General features: G+C 44.8%; 2 protein-coding genes across 47 annotated transcripts in view; one reads left to right on the top strand and one right to left on the bottom strand.

The window, feature by feature from the left end:
* PRC1 (protein regulator of cytokinesis 1) overlaps positions 1-15,619 on the top strand; it is a 29,025-nt gene that overhangs the window by 8,047 nt on the left and 5,359 nt on the right. For 8 of the 20 annotated variants that reach the window (XM_073996764.1, XM_005560531.5, XM_073996763.1 and 5 more), the window contains exons 2-11: positions 1,757-1,889; positions 2,434-2,556; positions 4,907-5,140; positions 5,219-5,389; positions 5,856-6,005; positions 6,499-6,646; positions 7,607-7,743; positions 10,097-10,192; positions 12,025-12,171; positions 12,394-12,504. In XM_073996764.1, coding sequence (XP_073852865.1) covers positions 1,757-1,889; positions 2,434-2,556; positions 4,907-5,140; positions 5,219-5,389; positions 5,856-6,005; positions 6,499-6,646; positions 7,607-7,743; positions 10,097-10,192; positions 12,025-12,171; positions 12,394-12,504 — 1,450 coding nt within the window. Of the gene's footprint in view, positions 1-1,742; positions 1,890-2,433; positions 2,557-4,861; positions 5,141-5,218; positions 5,390-5,855; positions 6,006-6,498; positions 6,647-7,606; positions 7,744-10,096; positions 10,193-12,024; positions 12,172-12,393; positions 12,505-15,619 lie in introns of all 20 variants that reach the window. The other 12 variants (XM_065548452.2, XM_065548450.2, XM_065548446.1 and 9 more) reach the window with 3 other exon arrangements.
* The window catches only part of RCCD1 (RCC1 domain containing 1), a 31,356-nt gene continuing 17,128 nt past the window's right edge, over positions 1,392-15,619 (bottom strand). For 18 of the 27 annotated variants that reach the window (XR_012415439.1, XR_012415436.1, XR_012415435.1 and 15 more), the window contains one exon: positions 12,727-12,997. Coding sequence is in view for 2 of the 27 variants with exons in the window: in XM_065548459.2 (XP_065404531.1) it covers positions 12,996-12,997 (2 nt within the window). In the remaining 25 variants the exon portion in view is untranslated. Of the gene's footprint in view, positions 2,333-11,040; positions 11,091-12,726; positions 12,998-15,619 lie in introns of those variants that run through there. The other 9 variants (XR_010588287.2, XR_012415437.1, XR_012415444.1 and 6 more) reach the window with 2 other exon arrangements.

Here is a 15,619-nt window from a genome sequence, read left to right as displayed (position 1 = left end):
GATCCGTTCCCCTTGGCCTCCCAGAGTGCTGGAATTATAGGTGTGAGCCACTGCACCCAGCAAGTTTGTTCATTTTCATTGCTGTATTATTGCACGGTAGGAATGTACTATTCGTTCTGTTGATAGACATCTAGGCTGTTTCTGTTTCCATAATATTATGAGTAGTGCTTCTCTAACCATTCTCATATGTGTCTTTGGTGAAGGTATGTGTTCATTTCTGCTAGGTATGTATGTAGAGGTAGAACTGCTGAGTTCAGCTTTAGTAGATAGACTGCCAACAGTTTTTAAAATAGTTGTACCAATTTACACTATGCCATCAGCATATGAAAGTTCTCACTTTTCTATATACTCACCAACACTTAATGTTGTCTTTTTAACTTTAGCCATTCTTTGAGCTGCTAGTTGTAATTTAAGAAGAATAGGCTGGGCGAGGTGGCTCATGCCTGTAATCCCAGCACTTTGGGAGGCCGAGGCAGGTGGATCACTTGGGGTCAGGAGTTCGAGACCAGCATGGCCAACATGGTAAAACCCCATCTCAACGGCTTTTTAACTTTAGCCATTCTTTGAGCTGCTAGTTGTAATTTAAGAAGAATAGGCTGGGCGAGGTGGCTCATGCCTGTAATCCCAGCACTTTGGGAGGCCGAGGCAGGTGGATCACTTGGGGTCAGGAGTTCGAGACCAGCATGGCCAACATGGTAAAACCCCATCTCAACGGCTTTTTAACTTTAGCCATTCTTTGAGCTGCTAGTTGTAATTTAAGAATACTAGGCTGGGCGCAGTGGCTCTTGCCTGTAATCCCAGCACTTTGGGAGGCCAAGGCGAGTAGGTTTTTGTGTTTTTGTAAAAATACAAAAATTAGCTGGGCGTGCTAATTTTTGGTGGCGCATGCCTGTGATCTGAGCTACTTGGTAGGCTGAAGCAGGAGAATCACTTGAACCTGCCAGGTAGAGGTTGCAGTGAGCTGAGATCATGCCACTGCACTCTAGCCAAGACAACAGAGTGACACTCTGTCTCAAAAAAAAAAAAAAAGAAGAACGAAAAAATAAATAAAATAAAAAGGCCAGGCACGGTGGCTCACATATGTAATCCTAGCACTTTGGGAGGCTAAGGAGGGAGGATCACTTGAGGCTGGGAATTCGAGACCCGCCTGGCCAACATGGCAAAACCCCATCTCTACTAAAAATACAAAAATTAGTTGGGCGTGGTAGCGCGTGCCTGTAGTCCCACCTATTCGGGGGCTAAGTCAGGAGAATCATTTGAATGCAAAAGGTGGAAGTTGCAGTGAGCCAAAATCGCACCACTGCACTCCAGCCTAGGCGACAGAGCAAGACGCTGTGTCAAAAAAAAAAAATACAAAAAAACCCCCAAAAATAGTAATAAATTGCCAGATATTTTTGTAGGAGTTTCTTGCCAGCAAGTTCTTGTGTTAGTTTATTTTACCAACATTTTTGTCTGGTTTTTCTTTAGTAAAAGTATTTATAATTCTGTATTATACTTCCATAGGTAGATCATTGTTGAAAGTCCAGAAGGTTGAGCTTCCATGATGTAATATGATATGAAATCTTGCATTGCTAGTGGTATTTGGTAGGAAAAGGGATGGGGAGTGGTTAAAGGTGAATTAAGCTGAATGCCTATTTTTAATTTGTTTTTTTCTCGAGGCCACGGAGAAGCCAGTCTTTTTAGTTCTTGAAAATAGTGCTTTTAGTCCGGAGGCTGTGATTGATGTAACTAACAGGTCTTAGGTTTTGGTTTTCAGTGAGGTGCTGGCGGAGGAGTCCATAGTATGTCTGCAGAAAGCCCTAAATCACCTTCGAGAAATATGGGAGCTAATTGGGATTCCAGAGGACCAGCGGTTACAAAGAACTGAGGTGGTAAAGAAGCATATCAAGGTGGGTTGAATAGTACTGGTCTCTGCATTGGACCTGGGTAAGGATGTTGGTGTCTCACCCGAGATAGCATGCAGAAGGGACATGTGATCATCGGCATTGGGATGGCACAGGCTCTTCCTGTTTGGTTTGGTTTGGTTTTGAAGTCCCTTCTTGAAATTTGAGGAGGCTGGGCGCGGTGCCTCACGCCTCTAATCCCAGCACTTTGGGAGGCCGAGGCATGTGGATTGCTTGAGGTCAGGAGTTCAAGACCAGCCTGATCAACATGGTGAAACTCCATGTCTACTAAAAATGCAAAAATTAGCCAGGCATGGTGGTGAGCACCTGTAATCCCAGCTACTCGGCAGGCTGAGACAGGAGAATCTATTGAACCTAGGAGGTGGAGGTTGCAGTGAGCCGAGAACGTGCCATTGCACTTCAGCCTGGGCAACAGAGTGAGACTCCGTCTCAAAAAAAAAAAGAAAAGAAATTTGAGGAGTTTGGTATTGGTGTTGGGAGGCTTTTTTCTCCATTGCCCCAAACTTACGGACTGTCTTCCCTCTTGTAGGAACTCCTGGATATGATGATTGCTGAAGAGGAAAGCCTGAAGGAAAGACTCATCAAAAGCATATCCGTCTGTCAAAAAGAGCTGAGCACGCTGTGCAGCGAGTTACGTGTTGAGCCATTTCAGGTCCGTGGCAGCCCACAGGGTCTCTGGGGATCTGTCTGAGGCCTGAGATTTAGGAAGTAGCGTTGACTTGGGCCTGCAGATGGAAGGCTTCCTCATAGGGATGGAGCTAGACATGAGAAGTGGGGAAAACATGCTGGGCGTAATTAGGCCCAGCAGAGTAATTCTCACCTCTGTAGAGAGTTGCCCTGGTAAGAGGTGAAACAACTAATAGATGATCAAAAAGAAGCTGCTGTTTACCATAGTTTTGCTTTGTAGGGAATATTAATTTTTTTTAATAAACTCTGAGAAAAAGGTAGGCATAGATGGTGCTGCACTGTTCTTTCTCTGAAAGAAAATGAAAACAGGAACAAAGTAATGATAAAAAGGAATACTACGAAAAAACAAATCTTTGTGGGTTTTATCATACCCAGAAGCTGCATACCACTGAACCAGCCAAAATAGCTACTTCAGAAGAAATGTCTCAAAAGCTGGAATATTGGGAGTGCATAGTCCAGTTCAGAGCATGCCATGACATCCATCTGGGTATGGAGCTGAGAAGTGGCTATATTATGCTCCACTGCAAGTCAGGGACTTGAGTGAGGACACCAGAAAGGATGAAATGAATAACAGATGGGGTCCTGAAAAATCTCTGCTTAGAACCAGTAAAAACAGTGCCAGGATCATAAAAATTCAGACAGATGTGGAGCTTGGAAAGATAATGAGTACATCCATAAGGTTCTCAGGTCCCTCTTCCTGTTACAGGAAGACCTGCCTGGGTATCTATTTGGAGTTAGCTTAGGAGGGAGACCGCCTTTAAAGGGCAAAGGATAATTCATACCTGGTAGCCAAGAGCAATCAGGCAGAAGAGAACATGAAGTGGAGCTTCCTGGAGTCAACATAAATTTCATAAATATAATTGATTTTGGACATAGTTTCTTTTTTCACATTCAATGTGAAATTGGGCGAGAAGTGAGGTGTACGATGATACATCTCCCTTAAGTTGCCTGATATTCCTAGTTCACAATGTTAAATGAAATTGTGTAAATTTATAGGACATATAGGAAAAATTTTTATGTCCTATAAAAAATGCCACTTTTTTTTTCTTGTTAACCAATTAGGAGCAGAGCAGAGACTACCAGAAGGGTTTTTGTTGGTAAGGTGAGACGATGTTCATAGGATTAGCAGGGTGAGTATTTAGATATGGGCTAGGCATGCCACCCTACAGCTAACCCAAAGGAAGCTTTCCAGCCAATTTACGCATTTATTTATTTATTTATTTAGAGATAGAGTCTCGCTGTGTTGCCCAGGCTGGAGTGCAACGGTGCAGTCTCGGCTCACTGCAACCTCCGCCTCCCGGGTTCAAGCAATTCTCCTGCCTTAGCCTCCCAAGTAGCTGGGATTACAGGTGCCCGTCACCATGCCTGGCTAATTTTTCTATTTTTAGTAAAGAGAGGGTTTCACCATGTTGGCCAGGCTGGTCTCCAGCTGCTGACCTCGTAATCCCAAAGTGCTGGGATTATAGGTGTGAGCCACCGTGCCTCCCAAAGTGCTGGGATTATAGGTGTCAGCCACCGTGCCTGGCTGCCAACTTACACTTTTTATAAAAGTGCCTAGTGCCTGGAGTAGTCTAATCATAGAGAGAAAAGGTAGAATGGTGGTTGCCAGGCTTGGAGAAAGGAAAAAAATGGGGACTTACTGTTTGAGTATGAAGTTTCACTTTTGCAAGAGGAAATGAGTTTTGGAGGTGATGGTCATGATTGCACAGCAGTATGACTGTACTTAATACCACTGAACTGTACACTTAATGGTTAAGATGATAAATTTTATGTTATATGTATTTTTTTTTTTTTGAGACGGAGTCTCGCTCTATCGCCCAGGCTGGAGTGCAGTGGCGCGATCTGGGCTCACTGCAAGCTCTGCCTCCCTGGTTCACGCCATTCTCCTGCCTCAGCCTCCCAAGTAGCTGGGACTACAGGCACCTGCCACCTCGCCTGGCTAGTTTTTTGTATTTTTTTTATTAGAGATGGGGTTTCACCGTGTTAGCCAGGATGGTCTCAATCTCCTGACCTGGTGATCCGCCCGTCTCGGCCTCCCAAAGTGCTGGGATTACAGGCTTGAGCCACCACGCCCGGCCTATGTTACATGTATTCTACCACAAGTTTTAAAATTGGAGGAAAAAGTACCCTATTCACCTTTCCTCACTGGGACCTTCCTTTGGAAACCCTCTTTATGCCATATTCTGTTGACCATGAGTTGACTTACTTGTAAGTTTAACTTAAAGTCTGTCATCCAAGCCTTCTTATGTTATCCTTCTCTTCCTTTGAAGGAATTCACTTGGAATCTTGTAACAGTGGTACATTGTCTTATTCAGGAAGAAGGAGAGACAACCATCTTGCAACTAGAAAAAGATTTGCGCACCCAGGTGGAATTGATGCGAAAACAGAAAAAGGAGAGAAAACAGGAACTGAAGCTACTTCAAGAGCAAGATCAAGAACTGTGTGAAATTCTTTGTATGCCCCGCTACGATATTGACAGTGCCTCAGTGCCCAGCTTAGAGGAGCTGAACCAGTTCAGGCAACATGTGACAACTTTGAGGGAAACAAAGGTACACTGCCTACATTTGTACTTCCTAAAAACCACTTTGGTTTTCCTCTAGGTATCTTGTAATTGCTTTGTTTTAAAGGCTTCTAGGCGTGAGGAGTTTGTCAGTATAAAGAGACAGATCATACTGTGTATGGAAGAATTAGACCACACCCCAGACACAAGCTTTGAAAGAGATGTGGTGTGTGAAGACGAAGATGCCTTTTGTTTGTCTTTGGAGAATATTGCAACACTACAAAAGTTGCTACGGCAGGTACTGTCTTCTCAAATTATGCCCTAGGATCTCTGTAGTATATAGTTTGAAAAAAACTGACAGCTGTTTCTTCAGTCTTAAATAAGGAGACAATGTAAGATGAGAGAATGAGGGAAGATAAGGATAGTAATATATGATATACAACCTTGATTTTTGTTTACTAGTTAAAAAAGCTTTATATGTAGCTCCAAGAAAATGAAATTATAGATGAAATAACATTAGTCATTTGAATTAGATTAGTGTTTAATTAAAATTGTTTTCAGTTCTAAATTTGAATGCTAATTCTTGGAGTCCGAGATCCTGACAGCCTTACAGCTTGTGTTTAGGAGGCATGAAAACATGCTACTTTGAGTTCTCATGAAAGTGCCTCCTCTACCTGTGGGTCCAGACGTTTCTTTGCGGGAGGCCAGAGGGCTAGCCTCTGTTGCTGCTTTGCTGTGAGTGACACTGGCTTTCTGTGCTGTAGCTGGAAATGCGGAAATCACAAAATGAAGCAGTGTGTGAGGGGCTGCGTGCTCAAATCCGAGAGCTCTGGGACAGGTTGCAAATACCTGAAGAAGAAAGAGAAGCTGTGGCCACCATTATGTCTGGGTCAAAGGCCAAGGTCCGGAAAGCGGTAAGAAACCCAATGGGTACTGGGTCAGAGTCTTCTCTTAGCCCTTCTGTGTCAGTCATAAAGACTGTTGATTTGGCCTGGCGCAGTGGTTCATGCCTCTAATCCCAGCACTTTGGGAGGCTGAGGTGGGTGAATCATTTGAGATCAGGAGTTCGAGACCAGCCTGGATAACATGGCGAAACCCTGTATCTACTAAAAATACAAAAATTAGCCAGGCAGTAGTGGCACATGCCTGTAATCCCAGCTACTTGGGAGGCTGAGACAGGAGAATCGCTTGAGCCTGGGAGGCGGAGGGGTGTAGTGAGCCAAGGTCGTGCCACTGCACTCCAGTCTGGGCGAGAGAGTGAGGCTGTGTCTCAAAAAAATATATATATTGATTTATAACACCTTTGTGGCTTTGCATTATAATTTTACTTAAAAGGGAGGGAACTTTTGCAAACTTTAGTGAATATAAAAGTATGACAGCCACCTTTAACAAGTTTCTTTCTTTCAGCTGCAATTAGAAGTGGATCGGTTGGAAGAACTGAAAATGCAAAACATGAAGAAAGTGATTGAGGCAATTCGAGTGGAGCTGGTTCAGTACTGGGACCAGTGCTTTTATAGCCAGGAGCAGAGACAAGCTTTTGCCCCTTTCTATGCTGGTTAGTACAGGAGTGAGGTCTTTGGTTTGTTTGTTTGTTTGTTTGTTTGGAGACAGGTCTTACTCTGTTGCCCAACCTGGTCTCAAATTCCTAGGCTCAAACAGTCCTCCTACCTCGGCCTCCCAAAGTGTTGGGCCACCACACCCAGTCAAAAGTGTGGTCTTCCTGTGGCCTGCTCACTAGTTTTTAAGACATCCAGACATTCAACAGGAAGTATTTCCTCTTCTGAACAGATAAAGCCACCTTTTCAAGACATTTAGCATAATTGCCATTCCTGTATGAAAAAGTATTTGCAAATATTATTGGGAAATACTCGTCTCTTGCTTTCTGAAGCAATATGTCAGTGTAGCTTCTAGCTGTGAAGCTTAAGTTTTTATCAGGTGCTTACTTTTTGCAGGTGCAGTGTCAAACCCTTAATATTATTTCACAGAATCCTCATGTCAAGAGCTAAGGATACTAAAGCACATAAATACTGAGTAACTTAACCCAGAGACATACAGTGGTAAATGCCAGAGCCTATGTTTGGGCCAAAAGGAGCTTGACTCCTGGAGCCCAGTGGATTTCTAGTCTGAACTGAACTGAATATAAAGATGAAGCTATCCCAACTAAATTCAACAGATGTTTTTGCACATTTTCTGTGATCCACCCCTCTACTGGCTGGGCAAGACAGAAAAGAAGAATATGAAAGAAACCGAAGACAAGGCAAGAGATGATGCAGATTTTTGACATTATTTTAGTCTCTATCCTAGTCTCTTAGGCCCTAGTCCCTCAGGCCGATTGTGACAAAGCTGGTTTTTTATTAACCACTATATATCTATTACACACACACACATTGCCTCTTCCTGTATCAGTTTACTATAAGGAAAGAGTCTATTTCCATTTTAGGGAATGGATGATTTGTAAAATTGGATACTAAACACTAGAGGAATTGTTTTAAACTACTGGGCCTATATTTTGCAGAGGACTACACAGAAAATCTGCTGCAGCTCCACGATGCTGAGATTGTGCAGTTAAAAAACTACTATGAAGTTCACAAGGAACTCTTCGAAGGTGTCCAGAAGTGGGAAGAAACCTGGAGGCTTTTCTTAGAGTTTGAGGTATTGCCCTAGTTTTTGTGTTTTTGTTAAACCATGCCATGTACGGAATCAGTCCAGTTAGCTTTGTTCTTTGCCAGGCTTTTGATACCCCATCTTTAAGTCTCTCTAAATTTCTGCTGACCCCTCTATTTGGTAAGCTTATCTGCAGGGTCTTATAAGAGAAAAGCCCAAAATTAATGGCTTAAATAAGGTTGGCATTTCCTGCATGAATGAGGTTCAGAGGTGGGCAGTATGGGGCAGGCATAGCAGATCTGCACAGCGAGCAGGGCCCCAGGCTTCTCCGGCCCAGGGCGCTGCCCCACCACTAAGGGTGGACCTTATTCTCAGGGCCAGGATGGCTGCTACTAGAGCTCCCACCCTGATGGCACTTTTTTTTTTTTTTTTTTTTTGGAGGTGGAGATTTGCTCGTCACCCAGGCTGGAGTGCAATGGCGCGATCTTGGCTCACCACAACCTCCACTTCATGGGTTGAAGCAATTCTTCTACCTCAGCCTCCCCAGTAGCTGGGATTAAAGGCATGTGCCACCATGCCCGGCTAATTTTGTATTTTTAGTAGAGACAGGGTTTCACCATGTTGGCCAGGCTGGTCTCAAATTCCTGACTTCAGGTGATCCGTCCATCTCGGCCTCTCAGAGTGCTGGGATCACAGGCGTGAGCCACTGCGCCTGGCCCCTGATGGCACATTTCAGACAGTGTGGTGGAGGAGGAACAAAGAAGGCATTGCCCCTCACTCCTTCAAGAGCTCTTCCTGGCTCTCTTCACAGCACCGTGGCTCACATGCTGTCAGCTGCTGGTGAGGCTGGGTGAATTGCTGCCCCAGGTAAATTCTGGTTCTGTTACTAAGGAAGGAGAGAAGAATGGATGTTGGGGCAGGCAACTAACATTCTACCATTCCAGCTTTTGCTATTTACTTAGAAAATTGCATGGATATTGATTCCTTTTCTTCTGATAGGCAGCACGGATGGGTTCCTTCAGAGCATTTTAGAGCTCAGGGACTATGGTGAGGCAAGTGAGGCGTGTAGGGCACAGATTGAGGGACACCTTGTTCTTGGGTTCATGCTGGCCCTGTTAGAGCTCACAGGGCCTTCAGAGAATCTGAATTCAACTCCTTCAAGTTTACAGGCAGCAAACTAGGACTCAGAAGTGGAGAGAACTATGGGATATCTTACAGCTGTTTAAGAACAGATGTCTTTGTCCTCAGTTATTCTTTACTTCTGGTTACAACAAAAAGAAGAGTAAACATAAATAAGGAGGCCGGGCACGGTGGCTCATGCCTGTAATCCCAGCACTTTGGGAGGCCGAGGCGGGCGGATCACAGGTCAGGATATCGAGTCTATCCTGGCTAACATGGTGAAACCCTGTCTGTAATAAAAAAATACAAAAAATTAGCCAGGCATGGTGGTGGGCGCTTGTAGTCCCAGCTACTTGGGAGGCTGTGGGAGAAGAATGTCATGAACCCAGGAGCCGGAGCTTGCAGTGGGCCCAGATCAAGGCACTGCACTCCAGCCTGGGTGACAAAGCAGGACTCCGTCTCAAAAAAAAAAAAAAAAAAAAACAAAAACCATAAATAAGGAGCTAAGGCAGCAACCTTTGTTGACATGCCAGTATTTAAGAAGAAAACAAGAAATGAATTACCATCCTGTCTAGTAACAATTGGCTATCACCAACCAAGCAGTATGGAAGGGAAACAATTTAATTTTCAAGAATGTCTTCTAAATTTTTCTGCTTATGTGCCCCTATTTTTGAGTATACATACCTAATTTATAATTACAAGCTATATACTTGCATTACTGTTCTGATATACTATATATGTTCTAAAAGAAAACACATGCTGGTCCAAGAGTAGTGGCGTTTATAACTCAGTGATCACAGCCAGTTACAGATTTGTTCCTGTCCCATTGCATTACTTGACTAGAAAGAAGACGACAGTAAAAAACAGAAAAGTTAATAAAAAGTTAAAAAGGATGAGAAGCTTTAACTATTTATTTTTATTTATTTATTTATTTTTTGAGTCTCACTTGTTGCTCAGGCTGGAGGGTAGTGGCGTGATCTCGGCTCACTGCACGCCACCCGGGTTCAAGTGATTCTCCTGCCTCAGTCTCCCGAGTAGCTGGGACTACAGGTGACTGCTACCAGGCCCACTAATTTTTTTACTCTTAGTAGAGATGGGGTTTCACCATGTTGGCCAGGCTAGTCTCGAACTGTCGACCTCAGGTGATCCGCCCGCCTCGGCCTCCCAAAGTGCTGGGATTATAGGTGTGAGCCACTGTGCCCAGCAAGAACAAAGACTCTTAACAGAAGTTATTGGTCTCATGGTGTCAGGCTTTCTACTAATTAAAATGTACTTTTCACAGAGGAAAGCTTCAGATCCGAATCGATTTACAAACCGAGGAGGAAATCTTCTAAAAGAAGAAAAACAACGAGCCAAGCTCCAGAAAATGCTTCCTAAGGTAATATTATTGCTAAGGGTTTTTGGTGCTTGGTTACAAAGATACCTCACTATTTGTATGTCTTTTTCTTTCTATTGTTTAGCCCCAAAATGATTTTCTTCAAAGCTTAGGCAGAGATAAGTTATATATTCAGTATACGCAACTGTGTATCAAGGCGTATTCGTTTGCTAGGACTGCCATAATAAAGCACTACAGGCCGGGTGTGGTGGCTCACGCCTGTAATCCCAGCACTTTGGGAGGCTGGCGGATCACGAGGTCAGGAGTTCAAGACCAGCCTGGTCTCTACTAAAAATACAAAAATTAGCCAGGCATGGTGGCGGGCACCTGTAATCCCAGCTACTCAGCAGGCTGAAGCAGAGAATCGCTTGAACCCGGGAGGCAGAGATTGTAGTGAGCCAAGACCACGCCACTGCACTCCAGCCTGGGCCACAGAGTGAGAGACTCCGTCTCAAAAAAAAAAAAAAAAACAAAAAACAGAAAACACTACGTACTGGGCAGCTTTGACAACAGCAACTTATTTTCTCACAACTCTAGAAACTGCAAATCTGATGACAACATGTCATTGGCACAGTTGGTTTCTTCTGAGGCCTCTCTCCTTGGCTTTGTAAATGGTCGTCGTCTTCTCCGTGTCTTCACATGGTTTTCCCGCGATATGTGTGGCCTAATTACTCCCAGTCATATGAGATTAGGGCCCACCTAATGACCTCATTTTAACTGAATTCTTTTTTTGTTTCTTCAAGAGATGGGGTCTTGCTATGTTGACCAGGCTGGTCTTGGACTCCTGGCCTCAAGCAATCCTCCCATCTCGGCCTCAGGAATGCTAGGATTATAGGAATGAGCCAGCACACTTGGCCTTAATTCTCTTTTTAATGACGCTGTCTCCAAATACAGTCACAATCTGAGGTACTGGGGGTTAAGGCTTCAACATTTGAATTTGGGGAGAAACACAATTCAGCCAGTTACATAAGGAAAGCCTTTGAGAGAGAGAGTCCTGTGGGCTTCATTACCATTTTCCACTTTGATAATACCACCATTTTTTTGAGTTAAGTCAGGGATATCATTTCAAAACACTCTCATTTAGTAATTCATCTATTCCTCACAACATCCCTATGAGGTTGGTATTATTTCTATTTTTACAGATGAGGAAACGGAGGTACTAAGAAGTTAGGTAAATCTGGCCAGGCATGGTGGCTCACTCCTGTAATCCCAGGGCTTTGGGAGGCCAGCAGTTTGAGACCAGCCTGGCCAACATGACGAAACCCCATCTCTACTAAAAATACAAAAATTAACCAGGCGTGGTGTATGCCTATTAATCCCAGCTACTCAGGAGGCTGAGGCACAAGAATCGCTTGAACCCGAGAGGTGGAGGTTGCAGTGAGCCGAGATCGTGCCACTGCACTCCAGCCTAGGCAGCAGACTGTCCCAAAAAAAAAAAAAAAAAAGTTACATAAATTTGCTCACTGCTTCACAGCCCGTAAAGACGGTGATTCCAGATTGAACCCCATTATGTCTGATTTCAGAGTCCTGCTCCTAATGTTCACTGCCTATTTCATATTGCTGATCTTTACTGTGCTGCCTCCAACTTCAGGCGCCAAAACCTTAGTGGTCAAACTTTGGGTTCTTGCCATTTTCCACTCTTGTATGTTGTGTGAATGAAATGTCTCCGGGCTTTGATTTCTGGTCACTCTGACCTGTACCTATGTGGGCCCAGCTACCTGAGATGAGGCTAGTGATGCTCTGGGGAGGAGGAGTCACTTTCTAGAGAAATCATTTCATTTGGGCTTTACACTAAAGAGTTGAAGTAATTAACATGTCCTTATTTCTGGTCTCAGCTGGAAGAAGAGTTGAAGGCACGAATTGAACTGTGGGAACAGGAACATTCAAAGGCATTTATGGTGAATGGGCAGAAATTCATGGAGTATGTGGCAGAACAATGGGAGATGCATCGATTGGAGAAAGAGAGAGCCAAGCAGGAAAGAGTAAGTGTGAACGTGAGCACAAATTGGGATAAGAGGAAGATGGTAATCTGAGCAGCCCAGAGTCTCTGCCAGGGACCAGGGTTTGTTGAATAGGGAGCCTGTGGCAGCTCTTTTTAGCTCTGGCTGCGGAGACATGGGCGGAGACATGGTCCTGCTTCTGTTGCCATCCCAGACCTGCTCTCTTCCTAAGATGTATCACTGTTGCTTCTGACTTTCACGCAGCAACTCAAGAACAAAAAACAGACAGAGACAGAGATGCTCTATGGCAGCGCTCCTCGAACACCGAGCAAGCGGCGAGGACTGGCTCCCAACACACCGGGCAAAGCACGTAAGGTAAACACAAGGCTTATGGAAGCACTGATTTCAAGGGAGTGGGTGAGGGTAGTCCCAGCCACCTCTTTGAACGGAGCCAGCCCCTCCATACCCGTAGGTATTTCTAGTCAGGTGGGACGAGAGACAGAAAAGAAATAAGACACACACAAAGTACAGAGAAAGAACAGTGGGCCCAGGGGACGAGCGCTCAGCATACAGAGGACCCACACCCGCACCGGTCTCTGAGTTCCCTCAGTATTTTTTATTATTTTCACTGTCTCGGCAAGGGGAATGCAGCAGGAGGACAGGGTGATAGTGGGGAGAAGGTCAGCAGGAAAACATATGAGCAAAGGAATCTGTGTCACAAATAAGTTCAAGGGAAAGTACTGTGCCTTGGATGTGCATGTAGGCCAGATTTATGCTTCTTTCCACCCAAACATCTCAGTGTAGTAAAGGGTAACAGGACAGTATTGCCGCCAGCATATCTTGCCTCCAGCCACAGGGCGGTTTTCTCCTGTCTCAGAATAGAACAAATATATGATCGGGTTTTACACCGAGACATTCCGTTCCCAGGGGCATGCAGGAGACGGAGGCCTTCCTCTTTTACTAATCCTCCTCAGCACAGACCCTTTACGGGTGTCGGGTTAGGGGACAGTCAGGTCTTTCCATTCCCACAAGGCCCTATCTCTGGCTGTCTCAGTGGGGGAAAATACCTGGACAATACCCAGGCTTTCTTTGGCAGGGGTCCCTGCAGCTTTCCGCTGTGCATTGTGCCCCTGGTTAATCGAGAATGGAGAACGGCGATGACTTTTACCAAGCATACTGCCTGTAAACATACTGTTAACAAGGCACATCCTGCACAGCCCTAAATCCCTTAAACCTTGATTCCATACAGCACATTTCTGTGAGTACAGGGTTGGGGCTAAAGTTGCAGATTAACAGCATCTCAAGGCAAAACAATTTTTCTTAGTGCAGATCAAAATGGAGTTTCTTATGTCTTCCTTTTCTACATAGACACAGTAACAGTCTAATCTTTCTTTTCCCTACATCTCTTGCCCTCTGTCCTGCAGAGAGGGGAAAGGGTTCTTCTGTCCCTTCATGTCAAGTCCACTTGAGAGTGAATGGAAGGCTAAATAGCGGCTTATAGTGACAGTCACAGAGTGGCCAGCTTTGGTGTCTGCGCTTGAGTCCTTGCATTAAATTTGAGGGGTAGGGGGGAATGATTGCTAACATTCTGGTAATGATGAAAAGAAAGCTTCATTGGTTTTCCCAAAAACCTGTAATGCTGTTTTCCCTGTAAGGCCAAGAGGTGGCCATGTTGTACCATGTGAAAAACAACGTTCATGCTTACTTACTAAATGAAACATGTAATGATTCTTCATCTCTACAGCACAAAGTCAGAGAGGACTTTATTTATTATTTATTTATTTATTTATTTTTATTTTTTTGAGACAGTTTCTCTCTTGTTGCCTAGGCTGGAGTGCAATGGCGTGTTCTCAGCTCACTACAGCCTCTGCCTCCTAGGTTCAAGCGATTCTCCTGCCTCAGCCTCCCAAGTAACTGGGATTACGGGCATGTGCCACCATGCCCAGCTAATTTTGTATTTTTAGTAGAGACAGGGTTTCTCCATGTTGGCTAGGCTGGTCTTGAATTCCTGACCTCAGGTGATCCACCCACCTCTACTTTCAAAGTGCTAGGATTACAAGCGTGAGCCTCTGCGCCTGACCTACTTTTTTCTTTTTGATAAATAAAAGCATTATTTCTTCTCCCTACTCATATTTTATAACATAAATTATTTTTAGAGAGCGTCTTGCTCTGTCGCCCACACTGGAATGCAGTGGTGCCATAATGGCTCACTGCAGCTCAACCTCCTGGGCTCAAGTGATTCGCTAACCTCAGCCTCCTACGTAGCTGAGACTTACAGGCACATGCCACCATACCCAGCTAATTTTTTTTTTGGGGGGGGGGGCGGTTTTTTGAGTTTTAGTAGAAACAAGGTCTCACTAAGTTGTCCAGGCTGGTCTCAAACTCCTGAGCACAAGCAATCCTCCTGCCTCAGCCTCCCAAAGTGCTGGGATTACAGGTGATGAGCCACTGTGCCTGGCCTAAAATGTGTGTGTTTTTTTTGTTTTTGTTTTTGAGATGGAGTCTTGCTCTGTTGCCAAGCTGGAGTGCAGTAGCGTGATCTCGGCTCACTGCAACCTCCGCCTCCTGGGTTCAGGTGATTCTTGTGCCTCAGCCTCCTGAGTAGCTGGGACTACAGGCCTGTGCCACCATGCCCACCTAATTTTTGTATTTTTAGTAGAGATGGGGTTTCACTTTGTTGGCCAGGATGGTCTCAATCTCTGGACCTCAGAAGATCCTCCTGCCTCAGCCTCCCAAAGTGCTGGGATTACAGGCATGAACCTCCACCTCCCGGGTTCAAGCGATTCTCCTGCCTCAGCCTCCTGAGTAGCTGGGATTACAGGTATGCGCTACCACACCCGGCTAATTTTTTATTTTTAGTAGAAATGGGGTTTCTCCATGTTGGTCAGGCTGGTCTCATACTCCCGACCTCAGATGATCCACCCACCTCGGCCTTCCAAAGTGCTGGATTGCAGGCATGAGCCACTGTGCCCAGCTACCTAGAGTTTTTTTAATTAAAAAAAAAAAAAAGTTTTGGCTGGGCGCAGTAGCTCAAGCCTGTAATCCTAATACTTTAGGAAGCCAAGGTAGGGGGATTGCTTGAACTCAGAAGTTCGGAGACTAGCCTGGGTAACATGTTGAAGCCCCATCTCTACTAAAAACACAAAAACTAGCTGGTTGTGGTGGCACACACCTGTGGTCCCAGCTACTGAGGAGGCTGGGGTTGGAGGATTGCTTGAGCCCAGAAGGTTGAGGCTGCAGTGAACCAAGATTGTACCACTGTACTCCAGCCTGGGTGACAGAGTGAGACCCCCATCTCAAAAACGTTTAGAGCTCTTATTAGCATGTAAGTTTTGACATATGTACGTTTACATAATGAAACTGTCACCATAAGTTAGATAATGAACACTTCCATGGTCCCCAAAGTTTCCTAGTGCCTCTTTGTATTACCTCCCTCCTTCTCTGGCTCCTGATTTGCCCCCAGCCTCTAGCTGTGGCAAGTAAGGATTTA

Source organism: Macaca fascicularis, chromosome 7 (assembly GCF_037993035.2).
Source record: "Macaca fascicularis isolate 582-1 chromosome 7, T2T-MFA8v1.1".
NCBI lineage: Eukaryota > Metazoa > Chordata > Mammalia > Primates > Cercopithecidae > Macaca > Macaca fascicularis.
This window is presented reverse-complemented; position numbering and strand designations above follow the sequence as displayed.